The sequence below is a fragment of the Bos indicus x Bos taurus genome, chromosome 4 (assembly GCF_003369695.1).
Source record: "Bos indicus x Bos taurus breed Angus x Brahman F1 hybrid chromosome 4, Bos_hybrid_MaternalHap_v2.0, whole genome shotgun sequence".
In the NCBI taxonomy this organism is placed as follows: Eukaryota; Metazoa; Chordata; class Mammalia; order Artiodactyla; family Bovidae; genus Bos; species Bos indicus x Bos taurus.
This window is the reverse complement of record NC_040079.1, coordinates 59,497,038-59,515,149: the sequence shown is the minus strand read 5'-3', so window position 1 is coordinate 59,515,149 and position 18,112 is coordinate 59,497,038. Positions and strand designations below refer to the sequence as shown.

At 40.8% G+C, this 18,112-nt stretch overlaps 1 protein-coding gene and 1 long non-coding RNA gene across 10 annotated transcripts in view; one reads left to right on the top strand and one right to left on the bottom strand.

Annotated features, from left to right (window-relative positions):
* Positions 1-18,112, top strand: part of ELMO1 (engulfment and cell motility 1) — a 589,784-nt gene that overhangs the window by 321,590 nt on the left and 250,082 nt on the right. For all 9 annotated transcript variants that reach the window (XM_027539543.1, XM_027539544.1, XM_027539545.1 and 6 more), the window contains one exon: positions 13,425-13,533. In XM_027539543.1, coding sequence (XP_027395344.1) covers positions 13,425-13,533 — 109 coding nt within the window. The remainder of the gene's footprint in view (positions 1-13,424; positions 13,534-18,112) is intronic.
* On the bottom strand, positions 268-17,550 carry LOC113891468. The gene is made up of 4 exons (XR_003510768.1): positions 16,532-17,550; positions 15,806-15,958; positions 2,947-4,789; positions 268-1,096 (listed from the first exon to the last, which is right to left on the bottom strand). It is a non-coding gene; the product is annotated as an uncharacterized LOC113891468 (long non-coding RNA).

Here is an 18,112-nt window from a genome sequence, read left to right as displayed (position 1 = left end):
TCTTTGTCAATTGTACAGTAATTAGAAGAAATTTCCCTATTAATCTTGCTATAAAGGAATACTTTGAGTCTTTTTTTCCCCCATTTTTTATGTTTTACCTGGAAACATCATAAAAAAGTGGGTGTCCTTCGCAGCTCAGTAGTAAAGAATCCGTCTGTCAGTGCAGGAGACACAGATTCGATCCCTGGGTTGGGAAGATCTCCTGGAGAAGGAAATGGCAACATACTCCAGTATTCTTGCCTGGGAAATCCTATGGAGCCTGGCAGACTACAGTCCATGGGGTCGCAAAGAGTCAGACACAACTTAGCAACTAAACAACAGCAAATCATAAAATTAACTTAGGGACAGGCTCATCATCAGGCAAGCAAATTGGGGTTTGTATGGAAAGACTATTTCCAGGAACAGGGGACTTAGAATCAGAGCTGGTGCCCAATGTGCACAGAAGAGAAGGAACCTATGGGAGCATCACTACCTCGGAAACAGGAGTAGGCTTCTCTTTCATGACTTCAATTTGGAATGCTGGATTTGAAGGCCTTGGAATGTTGCCCCAATCACCTAAACCCAAAAGGGGGGATTCTGTGCCACCCCTTCATGGTAACAGGAGGGTGAGAAGTGGAGCATGGTGGGTATGTGGAGGGCATATTCCTTTGCTATGGAAGCTGGTTCCCAGACACATCACAGACATTTTTTTTCTGCTGGTTTTCATTCTCAGCATTTATAGGAAGCGTTTATAGCAAATACTTGCCAAGTGTTTTCCATAAACATGCAACTGAGGACATTTTTCACACATTCCAACACTCTGTAAATGTTTGTTTTCACAATGCACAAAGAAGGTGAGCACACAGTTTCCCTGAGCAGACCTTTGAAATGTGGGCTTTGGTCCAGAGAGCATTCCCTTCTGAGTTTGTCCTTCATCTGCCATGTTGGCCATGCACAGCAGTAGTTCCTCAAGAGAGTTTCTAAATGAAGTTTCCTCCTCCGCTTAGATTCCTAGCTGCATGGCTGTATGGCAAGTAACTTCTGGGTCCTGAGTACTCCCATGATGAAGAAAGGAGTGAGGTCCGAGGTTGCTGGGAACATACAGAAGTCGTTGCTTCTGAAATAGGATGGGGAATGTGGGTCACAGGGGATGAGAAGATGATTAGAACTCAGGATGCATGTGAATGTACAGAAATAATAGATTATGGAAACTCCCATGTTCAATTCTCACAAGCTAGTGGTCACCATAAAGGATGGTGATGGACCCTCGGTGGGCCTGGCTGGAGTTGTACCCTGTACTATTCATTCACTTGTTTGATAATTGTTCATTAATGAGCACTAGTCTTTGGAAGGACTGATGCTGAAGCTGAAACTCCAATACTTTGGCCACCTCATGCAAAGAGTTGACTCATTGAAAAAGACTCTGATGCTGGGAGGGATTGGGGGCAGGAGGAGAAGGGGACAACAGGGGATGAGATGGCTGGATGGCATCACCGACTCGATGGACATGAGTTTGCGTGAACTCCGGGAGATGGTGATGGACAGGGAGGCCTGGCGTGCTGCGATTCATGGGGTCGCAAAGAGTCGGACATGACTGAGTGACTGAACTGAACTGAACTGAACTGAGTGTATGTATGATTTTGCTGCAGTGTGGGAGATCCACAGGTGACTAACATGTGGTTTCTGACCCTAAAGGCTCAGCCCCATTAGGGGAAATAAGGCATATATGAAAAGTGAAAGTGAAAGTCACTCAGTCATGTCCGATTCTTAGCAACCCCATGGACTGTAGCCCACTAGGCTCCTCTGCCCATGGAATTCTCCAGGCCAGAATATTGGAGTGGGTTGCCATTCTCTTCTCCAGGACATCTTCCCAATCCAGGAATTGAATCCAAGTCTCACACATTACAGGTGGATTCTTTACTCATTGAGCCACATTTGGAGCAGAAAGTGAGAAGTGCAGTGAGAAATAAGGTAAATTTCTCACAGATAAAGGGATGAGGTTTTAGACAAAAGAATTGCATAAAATTTTATGGAGAAAGTAGCACTGGCTTGGGTCCAAAGGAGAAGGACAATTTAGACAGGCACAGGAGGAGAGGGGGCGGTGGGGAGGTGTCAGGGGAAGCAGTTCTGGACTGCTGGGAACCCACATCTGGACCAACTTCTATAGGCAGGCTGTCTCATCACAGAGATCTCTTATTTGACAGAAGTAGCCAAAGTTTGGGATGCCTATGTAGAATCAGATATAATGAGATAAATTCCATCTAAAAAGCTAGATTTAATAGAAGAGATTCTCTTTTCACATGCCTTTAACTTGAAGTAAAACAATGTATGACCTAATTTAATTAGATTTCAATAAGTAATTTTCCCATTGTAGCTAACTTAATATGTATATAATTGGAAAATTGACACTCTTTTCTGTTTGAAAATGCTTCTGCAAAGGCCAATTTATTATTGTCCAGAAGATGATGATGGAAAATAGTTCTCTCTTCCTCACCTTTCCATCCCCTCATGTCCATATTTCCAAAACAGAGTGAATTTATAAATCTGTAAGCCAAGTGAGAAAACAGGTGTGATCTATTTCATCACTAGCTCTCCTGAAATGTGTTTGTTTAGTAAAGCAAGTTATATCCAAATAAATTTCAGTGTAACATAGCTTTAAGACTGCAATAACTGTTAAGACAGTGGTGACAATTTCTCAGTAAGGAATCAGGCTTGAGAAATGTCAAGCCTAATTTTTCATCTAAAAGTGACTGTCAGACAATGCCAAACATCTTGGTGTCTTTGTATTCCATTGAAGGAGACAGGAGGCATTTGTATTCAGTAATGCAACGCTGAGTGAGTCAAAATTCTGCCTTGTGATCGTGTGATTTATTGTTAATATTGCCCAAGATACAGAGGGGCTTCTCTGCCTTCATCCGGCATCCATTTCCCAGTTGTAATTAATCTTTATTACATTCCATAGCTCACCTCTGGTTTGGAATGTTAAAGAGATGCCTCAGAATAGAGTCTGGAATCAGTTTCTTCTCCAAGTTTCACCCTCTTGATGAAGCTAAGCCTGCCTGCCCACTGCATCTTATATGCACCTTCATCCCAGAAAGTCCTATTTCTGTGTAAAAAATGCAAACAATATAGAGGGACACAAAACAGGTACATAGCAAGTGAATATCTGCCCTACACGTGAATATCTGACCTGCCATCCCTTTATGTCTTCCAAATAGATTACAAGTCCCTAAAGAAGGTATTTTATCTATATGTGTATTTTTAGCCTCTGGCAAGTTACTTAGCAATAATCAATGCTTAAAGAAATGCTTGTTGGATGAATTACTCAATCAAAGGGTATGAAGGAGAGTGGGGCTAGAATTCAAATGACACATTTGGGGAATTATTTTGCTTTTCAAAATGTGATCTTTGGACCAGCGTCATCAGCATCTTCTGGGAACTGGTTAGCAGTGCAGGACCTCAGGCTTACCCCAGACTGCTGGATCAGAATCTGTATTTTAACAAGATCTTCAGGTGAGCAGTGAGTGCTTGAAGGTTTGAGCTGACCTACAGTTGTCCTGTTTATCTGCAGTATAATTAAAAATGTGAGCTTTCACAAATAAATGCAAGGAAAGCTATGTGATTTGCATTTATGCCATACGCAGCGGAGCCCTTATTCATCAGTGTATACTGGGGACTTTGTAAGGCCTTCATGTTTCACTCCCTTGAGTGTGGCTGTCCTTGGGTGTCCTGTAGGAGTGTCATCCTGAGCCGTTTTGGAACTATGTCCTCTAGTGCCCATATCTGGTTAGTCCTAAGCCCCAGTTTGGAGACAGACACATTTCATGTCACCCAAGAAACCGTTTAAACTGCAGTGTAGAAATCATACCTTGCTGGCATATCACATTTTAACTGTTACTCAATGTCTGAGGTGTGGTTTCCTTATGTGTAACATATCCTGCTTTGACGGCTTATGAAGACTAGAGGAGTTAAAACACTTAACAGTTTGCACATAGTAATCAGTCCATATATATTCATTCTTTTTTTCCCGCACTGGGGCAAAATTCACATAACATAAAATTAACAATTTCAGAGTGAACTTTTAAGTGATATTTGGCATATTCACTATGTTATGCAAACATCACCTCTGTCTGGTTTTAAGACATAAATTATCCTCACCCTGAAAGGAAACCATATACCCATTAAGTAGTTGTTCCCCATTCTCCTTCCCCCCAGCCCCTGGCCACTACCAACTGCATTCTCTTTCTATGGGTTTTATTTAATTATTATTAATAATATTTTTTATTAGTCACAGGAAAAAAAACCCCAAAACTCAGATTTTTAAATTTCTTCTTCTTTCTACTCTCATTGCTTTTCACATCCTTAAAAACAGGAGGTTTGCTAATGATGGAAACTGGAAGGAGAGACGTGGTATAACTTTAAAAACAGTGGTTCATAAAATGTGGTCCCAAATTAGCAGCATCCACATTGCCTGGGAACTTGTTAGAAAATGTAGATTCTTGGGTTTGCCCCAGAAGAGCTGAATCATAACTCTGAGGGTGGGGCACAGCAATCTGAGTTTTAATAAGCTTCCAGATGATTCTAATGCCTGCTTCAGTTAGAGAACCACTGCTTTAAATAAACCAGATGTTGCCTCTCCAAGCGTCTATGGGTCACTACACGTGCCTCACACCTTTACCATTCTTGGGCCCAAGAACACATGTACTGGCCTAGGAGAGGTGGTCTTCCAGCCCAGAGAGAGGAGATCTTCCAACCCGGTTTCTTCGATGCAGGCATCAGCTAGGGAATTCCTCCTGCTATCCTCTGGCCCCTGTAACAGTCAACAGAGCTGTTGCCGCGACTTCCTCCAGTGACAGCGGCATCATTGTGCAGGCACAGGTGCAAACACAAGTCATCTCTGCTGTTATTTAATCCTTTCCCCTCTTGGTGCTCCCTGACTTCATGTTTAAAGGGAGGACTTCTCAGCAGCGTGTGGATGTGATTGCCCGCTGTGTTTCACACGTCCTATTTTTGTTGCACTATATCAGAGTGCAGGCAGCATTTCTTTTGGGTTGATTAATGTTCCATTCGAGGTCTATTATGAACCTCCAGGCTTTAATTACTACACCATTACCCAGTCAATTCCTTGCCATTTTATATTTATGGCCTTTATTATGCCTCTGTATGTGCAATTGCCTAATTTTATTCTGAAAGAATTTCACCTCATTAGCTGGGTTTTATACAATTCTTCTCATTTGTCCAGATTGTTATTTATCTCAGTTCCCTGTGTGTGCTTTCCACTTTGGTTTTTCACCAGTCTGAAAATGGTGAAAAAAAATCTCCTTTTCCTGAGATGCATTGTTCTTTTGCTCTTGGAAACTGCTCCTTAAGTTTTTGCAAACTCTTCTGCGGATGGTCTTTTCCTTGGTAATCTGTTACTCCGACTCTTATCTGGTTGCTCCATTTGAATTGCTGGGTATCATTGGCCCTTCAGAAGGCCTAGAGGTCTGGCTTTTCAGCCCTGGGCATACAATGGACAGTGATCTCTCTCTAAAGGGCCAACTAAGGTTCAGGGCGAAGTTTTTTTCTCTTTCTTAAAGACTATGCTGCTAAAAATAATTTTTAAATGAACTCTAAAATGCTTTGCTAACACTTCCTCCCTCAATCCCCCCAGTACCTCCAAAGAATTTAGAGTTCGATTCACTTGCTTTTATATTTTCTTAAGTTCCATCCCATACCTGCTAAGTCAAACTCTGGGGGAGCAATCCAGCTGTCTGTGTTTAATAAGCCCCCAAATAATTCCAATGCTCACTCAAGTTTGACAACTACCATTGTAAAAAGATGCTGAAAGAACTTCAAGAAACCTAAGTCAGAAATATTTATTCCACCCAAGTTCTTGCTTTCCCAAAGAGCAAGATTAATAATTTCTATACCAGTTGTGACTGGGTTTTTTGGTTTTATTTTTTTCAACATCTTTACCCTAGAGTTATAAGAATATTTCAGTAAGACAAGAGCTCATGTAATTACTATAGTAATAGTAGATCAGTCGTCTCCCTCATTGAGTATTTGAGATGTCTCAGGCACTGAGATCTTTTCCTCCATTTTCTGTTTCCATTTAATCTTTACAGCCCTTTGTGGGTGGGTATTCCTATTTCTGTTTTTGTGGGAGAAAACTGAGATTAAGAATGTCATTATCAAGTCACCAAATCTATTAGAAGTAGATGCAGGGAAACCGTATCTGTCTAGAGCCACATTTTCTAGTCATTTGTTACCTTGATAAGAACTTTCCTGATCAAAGCTTTATTATAATTATCTCACCCTCTCCTTTTTCAGTAAAAGTTAGTATCATGTGTTTCAGTAGGAGTCAGTAACCAGGAATGTGTGCTTTAGTGTTAGACACCCTGAGTCCCTGAGCTGGGTCTGCTTATTTCTGTTACATGAACCCTGGGCAAATTATACCACATCTTTTTGCTTCAGTTTCTCCATCTGTAAAGTGGAACAGTGCAGTATTCCTGTCTCACAGCAGTATATGTACCTTAAATGAGATAATCAGTGAAATCATTTAGAACAAAGTCTGGGAAATAAAAGTTCTTGATAAATATTAGGTTCTGTTTCTCTTTTTCTCCCATCTTGTCTGTGCCTTTAAAGCTATTTACTTTGGGGCTCACTATGCTCATCTGTGAAGAAGTGGTGGTAGATTGGGTAGACTGACTGCCTGGGATTCTGATTTGCTCTGGTTTATTTTCCTGCTTGGCATACTTTCTATGGTTGTAATATTACTTTGTTCTCTGCACACTTAAAAGCATATTAGGGATTTGGCATGCCTGTTTAATTTTTAGGGACTTGCTCAAAATTCATGATCATGATTAAGGTCTTGTGCAGCCCATTTGAGGTAGCTCAGTGCTCTTTCTAGAGCTTTCCCTCTGGCTTTCTGGTACCAATCACCATTATCCTTGGTACAAAGGGAAATGTAGGAGGTGGCTCGCTCTTGTCTCCCAAATTCCTGTGGATGTAAGACCCCACCCCCCAAGGCGGCCTTACACGTTGATTCAGAAAATATCTGGGTGTCAATGATGAGATCTAAGGGCTAACACTTCATTCTGGGGTGTTCCATGATTCTATTACTAATGTAGAAGTACTGCTGTGTTGGGGATAGGGAGGGGACTTGTTGATACAGTAAAGGTCTTTATTTTTTATTTATTGGTTTAACAAGGGAGAAGATTGGCATTTTCTCTAGTGGGTGAAGAGACAAGTTTTTGCAGAGCTTGTGGGGTTGACAAGGCTCCGAGGACAGGTTCCTATGGTGACTGTAACTGTTTAGTCTTGGGATTTTATTGCCAAAACTATCAGACTGTGATTTGTGTTTCGGGGTCCTTTCTCATTGTCTGTACTTGTATACGGAGAAGGCAGTGGCACCCCACTCCAGTGCTCTTGCCTGGAAAATCCCATGGACGGAGGAGCCTGGTAGGCTGCAGTCCATGGGGTCGCGAAGAGTCCGACACGACTGAGCAACTTCACTTTCACTTTTCCCTTTCATGCATTGGAGAAGGAAATGGCAACCCACTCCAGTGTTCTTGCCTGGAGAATCCCTGGGACGGCAGAGCCTGGTGGGCCGCCGTCTATGGGGTCGCACAGAGTCGGACACGACTGAAGCGACTCAGCAGCAGCAGCAGCACTTGTATAACCTCGTGTATAACTTGTATATCCTCGTGTATAACTTGTATAACCCCGTGGAAGATGCCTGCTTGAATACAAGCACCTCGGACCTTCTATCTTGTATTTCTGGTGTAAGTAGGTTCACACACTGTCTTTGGTGGCCTGTGAGGAGACCTTGAGGCTTCCTGTGACACTCAGAGTCGAAGTGGCGTGCACAAGAAGTCTCCACAGATGAGAGGAGATGGAGGAAGTCCCTGAGGCTTGCTCCAGGGCTGGCTACAGGGAAAGCTGAATGAACCGGACTCACCCCAGATGAGCCTCACTCAGGAAAAGGTGGAGGAAAGTGTGCCAGGGACAATGTAAATGTCAGCAATGTGATGCTGAGGCTAAGGGGGAAGGGTGGTCCCAGAAGCCAGAGGAGGGCAGTTATTAGAGTGTGGCTGGCCTTGTTCTCAGCTCTTAATAGTCACTCCCAAGCCAGAGAGGTTTGTCATCTGCACCAGTGCAGAAGAAGAACTCAAAATGCATGAAAACAAAGCCTGTAGGGACACTCTGCACAAAGTCATTCACCCAGGTAATTGTTACTGACCCTCGGGGGATAAATGAACCAAGAGAGAACCTTATACCTTTGTCTAGGAGGGGCTGGGATTTATAGACCCACTTCAGTGAGATAGAGGAAATTGATCAAAGTTCTCTTAGCCTCTTGAGACCAAGAAATCCATTGAGTTTCATGGCAAAGTGTATGTGAAAGCAATTTGTAAGCTATAATGGGGCAGAAAGAGATTTGGAAATTGAAGACCTTAAAAATTGAATTCCAGGAGTGACCTAGGTATGATCTAAGCAGGTCACCTCTTCCTGTTGTTTCAGCTTTCCTAAGAGAATAATAATAGTATCTGCCTCATTAATCTTATAGACTTGTTGGGGTCAGTGGATAGAATATATGTAAATATACACTGTAAACTTGAAGTATTTGATCAAATGTTTTATACTTAATATTGCATAAATATCCAGTGTTTTATAAAATATGCAGACAGTTACAACTTCTTTTGCTGTATGAAATATTCTAAGGTAAGTGATAATAGAAAGTTTAAATATGTATTCCACCCATCGAGGTTTCTGTTACAGTTTGTTTGCTCTTAAAACCAAAGAGTGAGGCGAAAAAATAAAGATGAAAAATATGCTTTGATATTTCCAGATAGAGGCCTAAGTATGTCAGATAAACATGGATAGTACCAGAATGTTGAAATTGAAAACAGATATATTAGTATATTAAGTTAAAAAAACTACTGTCTAAGAATGATCTCTCACTATAGTAATATCTTATTAGTAATATTCATAATTTAGTCTTTTCTGAATATTTTTGTGACAATGTTGACCTTAAAGCCCATGCAGGTAACTAACTTGAATGATATGTGTCAGTCTTGTCTAAAAAAACCAGTAAAGAAGGAGAGTTTATTTTTCTTCAGGTGGGTAAATATGATAAGATGGATGGTACATTAAAAAGTGAAGAGCAGGGCTTTTCCAAGCTGATTTACATATTGGTTACTTAAATTACTCCTTAATTTAGTGCCTGCTAATAAACAGTGCCTTGGAAATGTTCGGAACATTTATTGGCTGCAGTAATTCCACGTGCAGTGTATTCAGATCACATCCTCATTAAATATTGATGTGCTCATGAAATGTTGATGGAATGTTAATGTGAAATGCCAGGGAGTGTCAGTGGGAGCCACAGGCTGGCTGAAAACCACCTGTCTCCTGTCTTTTCTTTCTGTTCTGTCTTCTGCTGGGTTTCCTCCCTTCGTTTCCCCATCATCCACAGATTCAGATTTGCTCCTTGATGGGGCTGTCTCAGATACAAATATTTTCAAAGAGAAATGAAAATTCACTGATGGATGGGAATACGGTCGTTCTTCCCTTCTGCTTTTCTGAACTGGAATTTCTGGTTAGAACCAGAAAAGATTCACCTAAAAGGAAGAAGTGATTCAGGCTCAGTTGAATGAGACTGTTCACATTCAGGCAGATTTCCAGAAAAGACCATGAACAGGGGCAGAGCCGTTCAAGGACTCCAGTGCTGGTCCTTTCTGCTTGGCAGGAAAAGGGATTTAGTTGGAGTTTATGATGAGCTTTCTGAGAGAAAAAAGTAACTAACTCAGAATGTGTGTTGGCTAAGGAGACTGTAAGAATTTTTATGATGAATCTTAAGGACAGCAAAGGCTAGATTCATGCTGATAGTCAATGCATAATCATTTATGTGAGCATGTGCTGCAAATATTCCATGGACAGAGGAGCCTGGAGGGCTATAGTCCATGGGGTTGCAAAGAGTCGGACATGACTGAGTGACTGAGCAAGCATACACTTGCTGCAAACAGTTGACAAGTCCCACAAAATGGGATAGTTCATCAACTTCTTGGACAATCATAAGGGTGATAAAGCCACAATGATGAAGGCTTTGAAAACTGCCCCTGATGCAGCAAGTGGAACTGTTTCTGTTGTGATTGGGGTTGGGTATACCTGTGATGCTGGAAGGAACATCCTCAAATGGAAATGGTTGATTTGTTTGTGATACTGTCAATGCGTATGATTATGTGTGTGTATATTTCTGTGTGTTATTGTTATAGTGTTTGTGAGGAAAACCATGGGAGCACATTCATTTTGAAATTCTACTCCTTTGGGTTTTTTTTAATTAATTTATTTTTGAAGTGAACTATTTTTAGTCTTTATTGAATTGGTTACAGTATTGTTTCTGTTTTATGTTTTGTTTTTTCTTGCTGGTGAGGTGTGTGGGATCTTAACTCCCTGACAAGGGGTCAAACCTGATCCGCCTACATTGGAAGACATACTCTTAGCCACGGGACTGCCAGGGAAGTCCCTACTCCTTTGTTTTTAAACCATTCTCCATATCCTGTGCTGCCTCATGTTACTTTGCTATTTGGAACCTGTCTGTGTAAATAAAACAGCACTTTGATTTACTTTTCCTTCTTCCCCTTTTAATTTTCTCCTTTTTTCTTCACTTCTTCCAAACGGTCTTCCTGTTATCCGTCTTTCCTAAGCACTTTCCGTATTCATTTCTTGTGTGTTCATTCTCCTTGCCTTTTTTGATCACTTACTGTGTAATGAGTGCACCCTCGCAGTCAGAGCCGAGCCACCTTCATCTCTGCCAGGGATGCTATAGGCCTTCCGCAAGGACTGCACTTTCTTTCTTAGGCCCTACTATCCATTCTTTACACTTGTAGATCTTTCAAAACAAATCAGACCATGTTGCTCACTTGTCTCAACTTCCAGGTTAGCATCTCAGAATTTGAAAATGACACCCACTGGAGCCCTGGGGCAGTGGTTTCAGCCAACCTCTACACCCTCTGGCTCTCTCTTCCCTGCTCGGCCTCCTGGAATCCTAATACTGCCCGGCACAGCTCCAGACCCCTCCACATTGTAGACCAGGCCACGTGAGGAGACTGTATCTGAAACATACCCTACTCAACTCAGCGGCTCTGTCCTTGATCTCTGCCTGGACTATTCTTTCTCCTAGACCTTGACATGCAAACTCTGTTTCATCCCTTGATTCCTAGTAGTCACCTGGTTATCTGTACTCTCCTCTGCAGGTCTTTCTTGTTACTCTTTACCACCTCAACCAGTTCATCTTTTTGGTAGCACTTGTTATAAACTATAATTACCTCTTTTTCAAAAAGTATATTAATTTTTTAATTGATGGAAATTGCTTTACAATTTTGTGTTGCTTTCTGCTGTAAAACAACACAGATCAGTCATATATGTGTGTGTATGTGTGTGTGTGTGTGTATCCCTTCCCTCCCTCCCCTGCCTCCATCCCCACCCCATACTGCTCTGCTCTAGGTCATCACAGAGCACCAGTCTGGGCTCCCTGTGTTATTTAGCAACTTCCCACTAATTATTTTATACATGATAGTGTTTATATATCAGTGCTCTTCTCTCTGTAATTGCCTCTTTCATTTTGTCTGTCTGCCATGGTTAGAGTGGATGCTCCTATAGGTCAAAGCCCTGGTCTTGCTCTCCACTCTATGGGCCTAGGCATTTTTCTGGTAGACAGTAGGTACTCAATTACTACTATTGATTGAATGAATAAAACACCATTTCTTCCACTGAAGAAGTCATAGTGGTAAACGCTTCTGGGAGACACCTACTGAAGGTCCTATAGCTTTTAAGGACATTCCAGACAACCCCACTGGGAAAGTTATAGGGAGCTTCAGAGATGAATAAGCTGATTATTCTTTTTGTCAACATATGAATTTGAAGTTTGGCAACCTTAATTTTTTTTATTATTATTGTGTGCTTTAGAACAGTTGGCTAATAGCCCTTTACTCCTGAAGTAGAGTTTTCCCTTTTTTGTTTTACTTTTGTTTAATAAATGTGCTAAATGGCTCCCTTAGTTATGGTAGGAATATCTCAAACCAGCTTAAGGAAAGAAGATAATTTGTTAGATGGCACAAATAATTTTCAAAGGGAGGGTTGAGCAAATAAACCATAAATTTGGGGAGGTAGTTTTGCTCAGCACTCAAATGCTGCCACGGCCACCCCTGCCTCTGCTCTATTTCCCCTTGCATTTTGACTTGCTTTTCTTTTCCTTTTTTTTTTTTTTTGCAGACTCACTTTCAGGTAGTTCCTACACTCATACCTCTTGGGTAATATAAGCACAGTTGGGTCAATTTTCCCAATTATGGTGCTAAGTCTCAGGGAAGAACTCTGGATGGTCCATTTTTGTGTCACATGTCCATTAGGTGTGCTTGGTCAACTAATGCTGGGGTGAGCTCTTGTAAGAACATGGAAACTCCTGTGGGAAATATGTGATCAAATATAGGAGCTGAACCATTAAAAAAAAATGGAATAATACCATTTGCAGTAACATGGATGCAGTTAGCAATTATCAAACTAAGTGAAGTAAGCCAAAAAGAGAAATACAAATACCATATGATGTCACTTTTATGTGGAATCTAAAATATGAAACAAATGAACCTATTCTGAAACAGAATCATGTGGTTGCCAAGGGGAAGGGGATTGGAGGGGAGGGATGGAGTGGCAGGTTAGGATTAGCAGGATGTAAGCTTTTACATGGCTTCCCTGATAGCTCAGTTGGTAAAGAATCTACCTGCAATGCAGGAGACCCCAGTTTGATTCCTGGGTTGGGATGATCCACTGGAGAAGGGATAGGCTACCCACTCCAGTATTCTGACCTGGAGAATTCCATGGACTATACAGTCCATGGGGTTGCAAAGAGTCGGATGACTGAGCAACTTTCACTTTCTTTCAAACTTTTATAGAATGGAGAGACAACAAGGTTCTACTGTATAGCATAGAGAACTGTATAGAATACAGTTCTATACAATATAGAATATCCCTATGATACACCATAGTGGAAAAGAATATTTGAAAAAAAAAGAAAGAAACTGTAGGAGCTGAAGTCGTTAAAGGAGAGTTGCTATTCCCAGGAAAGGGAAGATATGATTGGGAGAATAAGAGAGTGGTTTTGTTACTTAAGTAAAAAGTCTTTATTGTACTATTTTTAAAAACTCTCCATGGGCACCTCTGGGTAAGTGGAAACTGATGAGCAAAATATCCTCTTATAGAGTTGGAAGTGGTTTTTAGGAGATTTGGAAAACAAGAGGGTTTTCAGCCCTATATACAGAGACTATACTTAGAGTACAATTTTGTTCTGCTCCCAAGAGACCTAGTTTGGTGGTCTGAAGTGGATCTGTGTCTCTATTACAATACAGCCAACACTTTTGATGTTTTCTGTAAACTGACTTCCCTTTCTGACCTCCTTCCTTTCCTGCTTGCAGATTGTGCTTGAGAACAGTAGCCGAGAAGATAAGCATGAATGTCCCTTTGGCCGCAGTAGTATAGAGCTGACCAAGATGCTGTGTGAAATCCTGAAAGTGGGCGAGCTGCGTAAGTACCCTCATTTCCCACAGGGTATGAAGCTTGGCAGAGATCCAGCTTCTGGGGGTGCCCACCTACAGTCAGGGTTCCCAAGGTGCTGACAGCTAAGCATGGGCATCATTCCCACGGACCAAACATTCTTTAACTCGGGTTTCCCGTGTATGTATTTCTGCATGTCTGCTCTAGGAATAAATACTAAAATCTACAGGAATGGAAAAATGTGCAGGTATTGTGACCAAATTTAAAATATTGTAAGAGTGTATATTGCTCTGTTTAGGAAAAGATCTATGGGTTTCTTTTTTAAAATTCCAGTTTTAAGCTACCAGTAGATCATTTTCTTTTTGCTTTTTGAAACATCTTTCTTATATAAAGAAAAATGGCACACTTTAATGAAATTCTCTTGCTTCCAAGTATTTTACTTGCTTATAATCCTTTCTCTATGAAAGATAGAATTATTGAAGGAAATGAGTAGCTGTGTGGTCAGAAATATGCTTATTGCTGTTTTCCTCCCTTACACAGTGTTACAGAATTTAAGAGAGGATACCTAGAAATAGAGAGCATGATAATTCTCTTGGCTTTTGCTCCCTTGCATAATTTGGTTTTAACCAGTTAAGGCAAATCTGATTTAACCTGGCCTGCAATCATTGTTAACACTGAGTCTCCCTATAGCAGCTAAATTCCATTCCCTATAACAGCTATAGAGCCGACACACATATAAATCTTTTCTTGTAGACTTAATAACATAGGCATCAGCAAAAGCTGTTTATACCAGAGGAATGTCTAGTGTTTGGTATTATTGTGAAAGCATAAATATTTAGTCACCTGTTTGAGAGCATAAAATAATGGTCTATAATGATTGATGGGAAGGAATCTAAAGATGAAATTGGAAAGGGGGTTATGTTTTATTTACAATGTAAAACTGACTACTATCACTGCTAAGGTAAATTTTAAAAATGTAGAACTTAATAAGGAAAAAAGCTAAGAATTTGAGCCTGTTTGACCAAGCACAGTGAGTGTTATCATCCTCCCAATGTGGGTGGGGGAAAGAAACCAAATTGGGTGCGGAACTCCCATGAAAGGTCATTGCTTTCAGGTCATTACAAAGCCCAAATTAGGTCATTTTTGCATTAAAAGAGTAACAACCTATCCTGAGAGATGTCTGTGTAGTCTGTTTGGGTTCACTTATCACCAATGCTAACATTTCATTTTTACTTTAATCCTTGACCTGAGTTATCCTTCCTACTCATTTCACTAACTTGTAGAGACTTATGTCTGCTGTGCAGCTTACTAGGTATTCCACTGAAGAATTAAAGTCCTGAGTCAAAAAAATCCTCCTGAATTCCTCAGTCTGATAAGCATGACTATTTCCTGTTTATCTCAATTTGATGGGGAAAAGTCTAGAAAGTCACTTGCTAAAAGGCACTGATGACTATCCAAGATTTTCAGAAACGTGAACAGTCACGCTCTGCTTGGCTGGTATATCCTGTGTCCAGATTACTGCCTTGCAATGTCCTTTTCCTGTCCTGCCTTCATTTTTGTCTGCCCCAGTGGCCTGCTTTGGCTATCCTACTCTCATCTTGATGATAGCAGAAGGTAAGCTCTTGTGTGCTTCGACTGTCATACCCAGCTTTCTGCTTTTCTCCTTTGCCCAATGGGCATGTGTCCATTATGCTACAAGTTAGCACAGAGCAGAAATATGGTGGACTAGAGGGAGAATGTTGGGGACAACAGGCAGCGGGATTCTGTCTTGGCTACTTATGACATTTGTGTCCTTGAGTAACGAGTAGCAAACTTCACTACATGCTCATATTCCTACATTTTCCCAGACAGGGTTGGGGTGATGGTTTGAGTAGTTGCATTCATTTTGGCTTGATCACAAGTAACTTTGGTGTCTGAAATTGCAAGGGTTAAGTATGAAAGGAATACCCTAGGAATAGGCAGTATTCAACCTCGGGAAACTAACTTGGACAGGATGGCCACATTTCAGGCTATATGTGGGCAAGATTAATGTGTATCTGATTTGGACTCTCCTCCCTGTCAATGGTGCCCCATCTGGTGTGTGGACAAGAACTTTTGTGACAAGAGTCTAAGCAGAGCATGCTGTTCATGTAAATGTCAGCTCTGTGCTTTGAGGGAGGGAATTGGTATAGATTAGGGGCTGACCTCTGCCTGGTATAGAGCACCCTCCCCAGATTTTTGAAGACCTGGTAGTCAAGCCAGGAACCAGGAGAGAATCCCATTCTGTGGTCTGAGGTAATCAAGTAAGAATGAAGGCAAATACCTTTGGGATCCCTGGAGGTGTTCCAGACACTATGCACCATTTCAGAAGGTGAGAACCTTCTGCTGCAGAGAAGACCTCCAATATGCTGCTGCAACTTGCTTAGCACCAGGTCAGGTCTGGTTTCTGACATCTCCATGGCAGGCTTCCTTTCCTCTAAGATGAAAAATGCATCTATTCATTTGTTTAATAAAAATCTACTGATTAATTACAATATGCCAGAGACAATGTTGAGCACTGTAGGTGCAAAGGTGAACCAGATATGGTCTCTGTCCCCAGGAATCAGTCTTCCACTTGAGAAAGTATATGAGTTGAAACTGATGTTTTTTCCTCTTAGCTATAAATGTGTGTTTATATATCCATAAATACATGTGTGTGTATATATATATATATATATACACACACACCCATTATCTTATCTAAAGCATAATTTTCAAATTTCGATAGTTGAGCTTTCAGGATGACCTGTGTTCACCCTCTACTGACCTCAGAGCCCATTTCTGACATTTTGCAAGCCTACAAAAGACCCCCACATTTCTGAAGTCTTCATGCCCAAATTGGTTGTTTTCTACTCATAAAATATTAAAGGATTGCTACATTCTGATTGAGTGCTAGATAGCAAATGATGAAACACCCTGGAGTAAGAGGAAAATTGCTTTTTAATGGATTGCCTTTTGTTTGTTGCCATATTAAATAAGTTACTAATAGAAAAAGTAAATTTAAGCATACCCTTACGTTGGAGGAGATGTCTGTTTTTCTTCTGAGGAAAATTAGGTTCACACACAAATCCATCTCCCTTTGGTCTGTGTGTGTTTGCTTTTCTCCATTCCCAAATCAATGATTTGTGTTAATAATTGACCGGGAAGATCACGGTCACATTACGTCTATGAGCAAGTACTGAGACGAAAGAAGTACTAATTAAAATTCTAACTCATTTTTCTACAGTAGTAGGAAGATTCAATTTTCTAGAAATGTTTTGCCTTTTGATTTAACTTAAGGTCTTTTGAGGGAACCCACTTCTGAAATACCAATTATATCTTAGTGTCTGAAGCAAACATATTAATGTTCAGTTAAATTACTAATACCTAATATTTATGCACAAGGTTTTTTTGGATTACTTTTTAAAAAAGCATTGTTTTTCTACATCCCAATTATTGGCATTGTAAGACGCAAATGTTTAGTAGTGTAGTCTATAAAACAATGCCTCTTTATATTCTCAGAGCACTTTATCAAGGTATTTAATTGAAGTCTGTAATACCCCCAGGAGTTAACCAAGATCAATAGCATCTATTTTGATTAATGAAGAGAAGACTTGTGCTTTCTGCCTATTGTCTAAGGTCACTGAATTCAAACTGGTGTTCAGGTTGCTCAAAGAGTGGTTCAGAAAGAGGCAGGGAAGTCAAGTGTTTGCATTTTGGCATCTGAATGACCTAATTTGAATCATAGCTCAGCTATTAATCAGATGCCTTGGGCATGCTTCTCTCTGTTCTGAGCTTTCTGGTTCCTTATCCATAAAATAAAGATACTGTCTACTGCATATAATTGTTGGGAGGGTTAAATGAGATCTTGGATGTGCTTTAGTTGGAAGATGATAGTCTTTTTTTCTAGTGATAGGATTTTACTTCCCGTAAACAAACAAACTGCCAAGTTAAGCCAAGAAGGGAAAGTGCTCTGATTTAAGTGACAACTGGAAGCAAGATCTGCAACCATATCCTTTGTTTCTTCATTCTGTACATTCTGTTGTTATTGTTCAGTCACTCAATCATGTCTGACTCTTCTGACCTCCATGGACTGCAGCACACCAGGCCTCCCTGTCCTTCACCATCTCCTGGAGCATGCTCAAACTCATGTCTGTTGAGTCAGTGATACCATCCAACCATCTCATCCTCTGTCGTCCCCTTCTCCTCCTGCCTTCAGTCTTTCCCAGCATCAGGGTCTGTTCTAATGAGTTGGCTCTTCACTTCAGGTGGCCAAAATATTGGAGGTTCAGCTTTAGCATCAGTCCTTCCAATGAATATTCAGGATTGATTTCCTTTAGAATTGACTGGTTTGATGCTGGCTTTCTTCATGGGGCTTGTTTGAGGCACTTGTGTTCTCTTAGTTTCAATTTTAAAAATCAGAAAAAGAAGAATCCTATTGACCTAGAGGTAGTCTCACATCCCCGTGGCCTGGGTTGTAGAATTGTCAGCCCCATGTAGAAGAATATTGAAGTAGAGGGAGAACGTTTTCAAAAGGAGAGGTGTGTTTGTGAATGTGGGGTGGGTGAGAATAGGCAAAAGCAGGAAATGGTTTCCTTACAAAGGAAAGGAG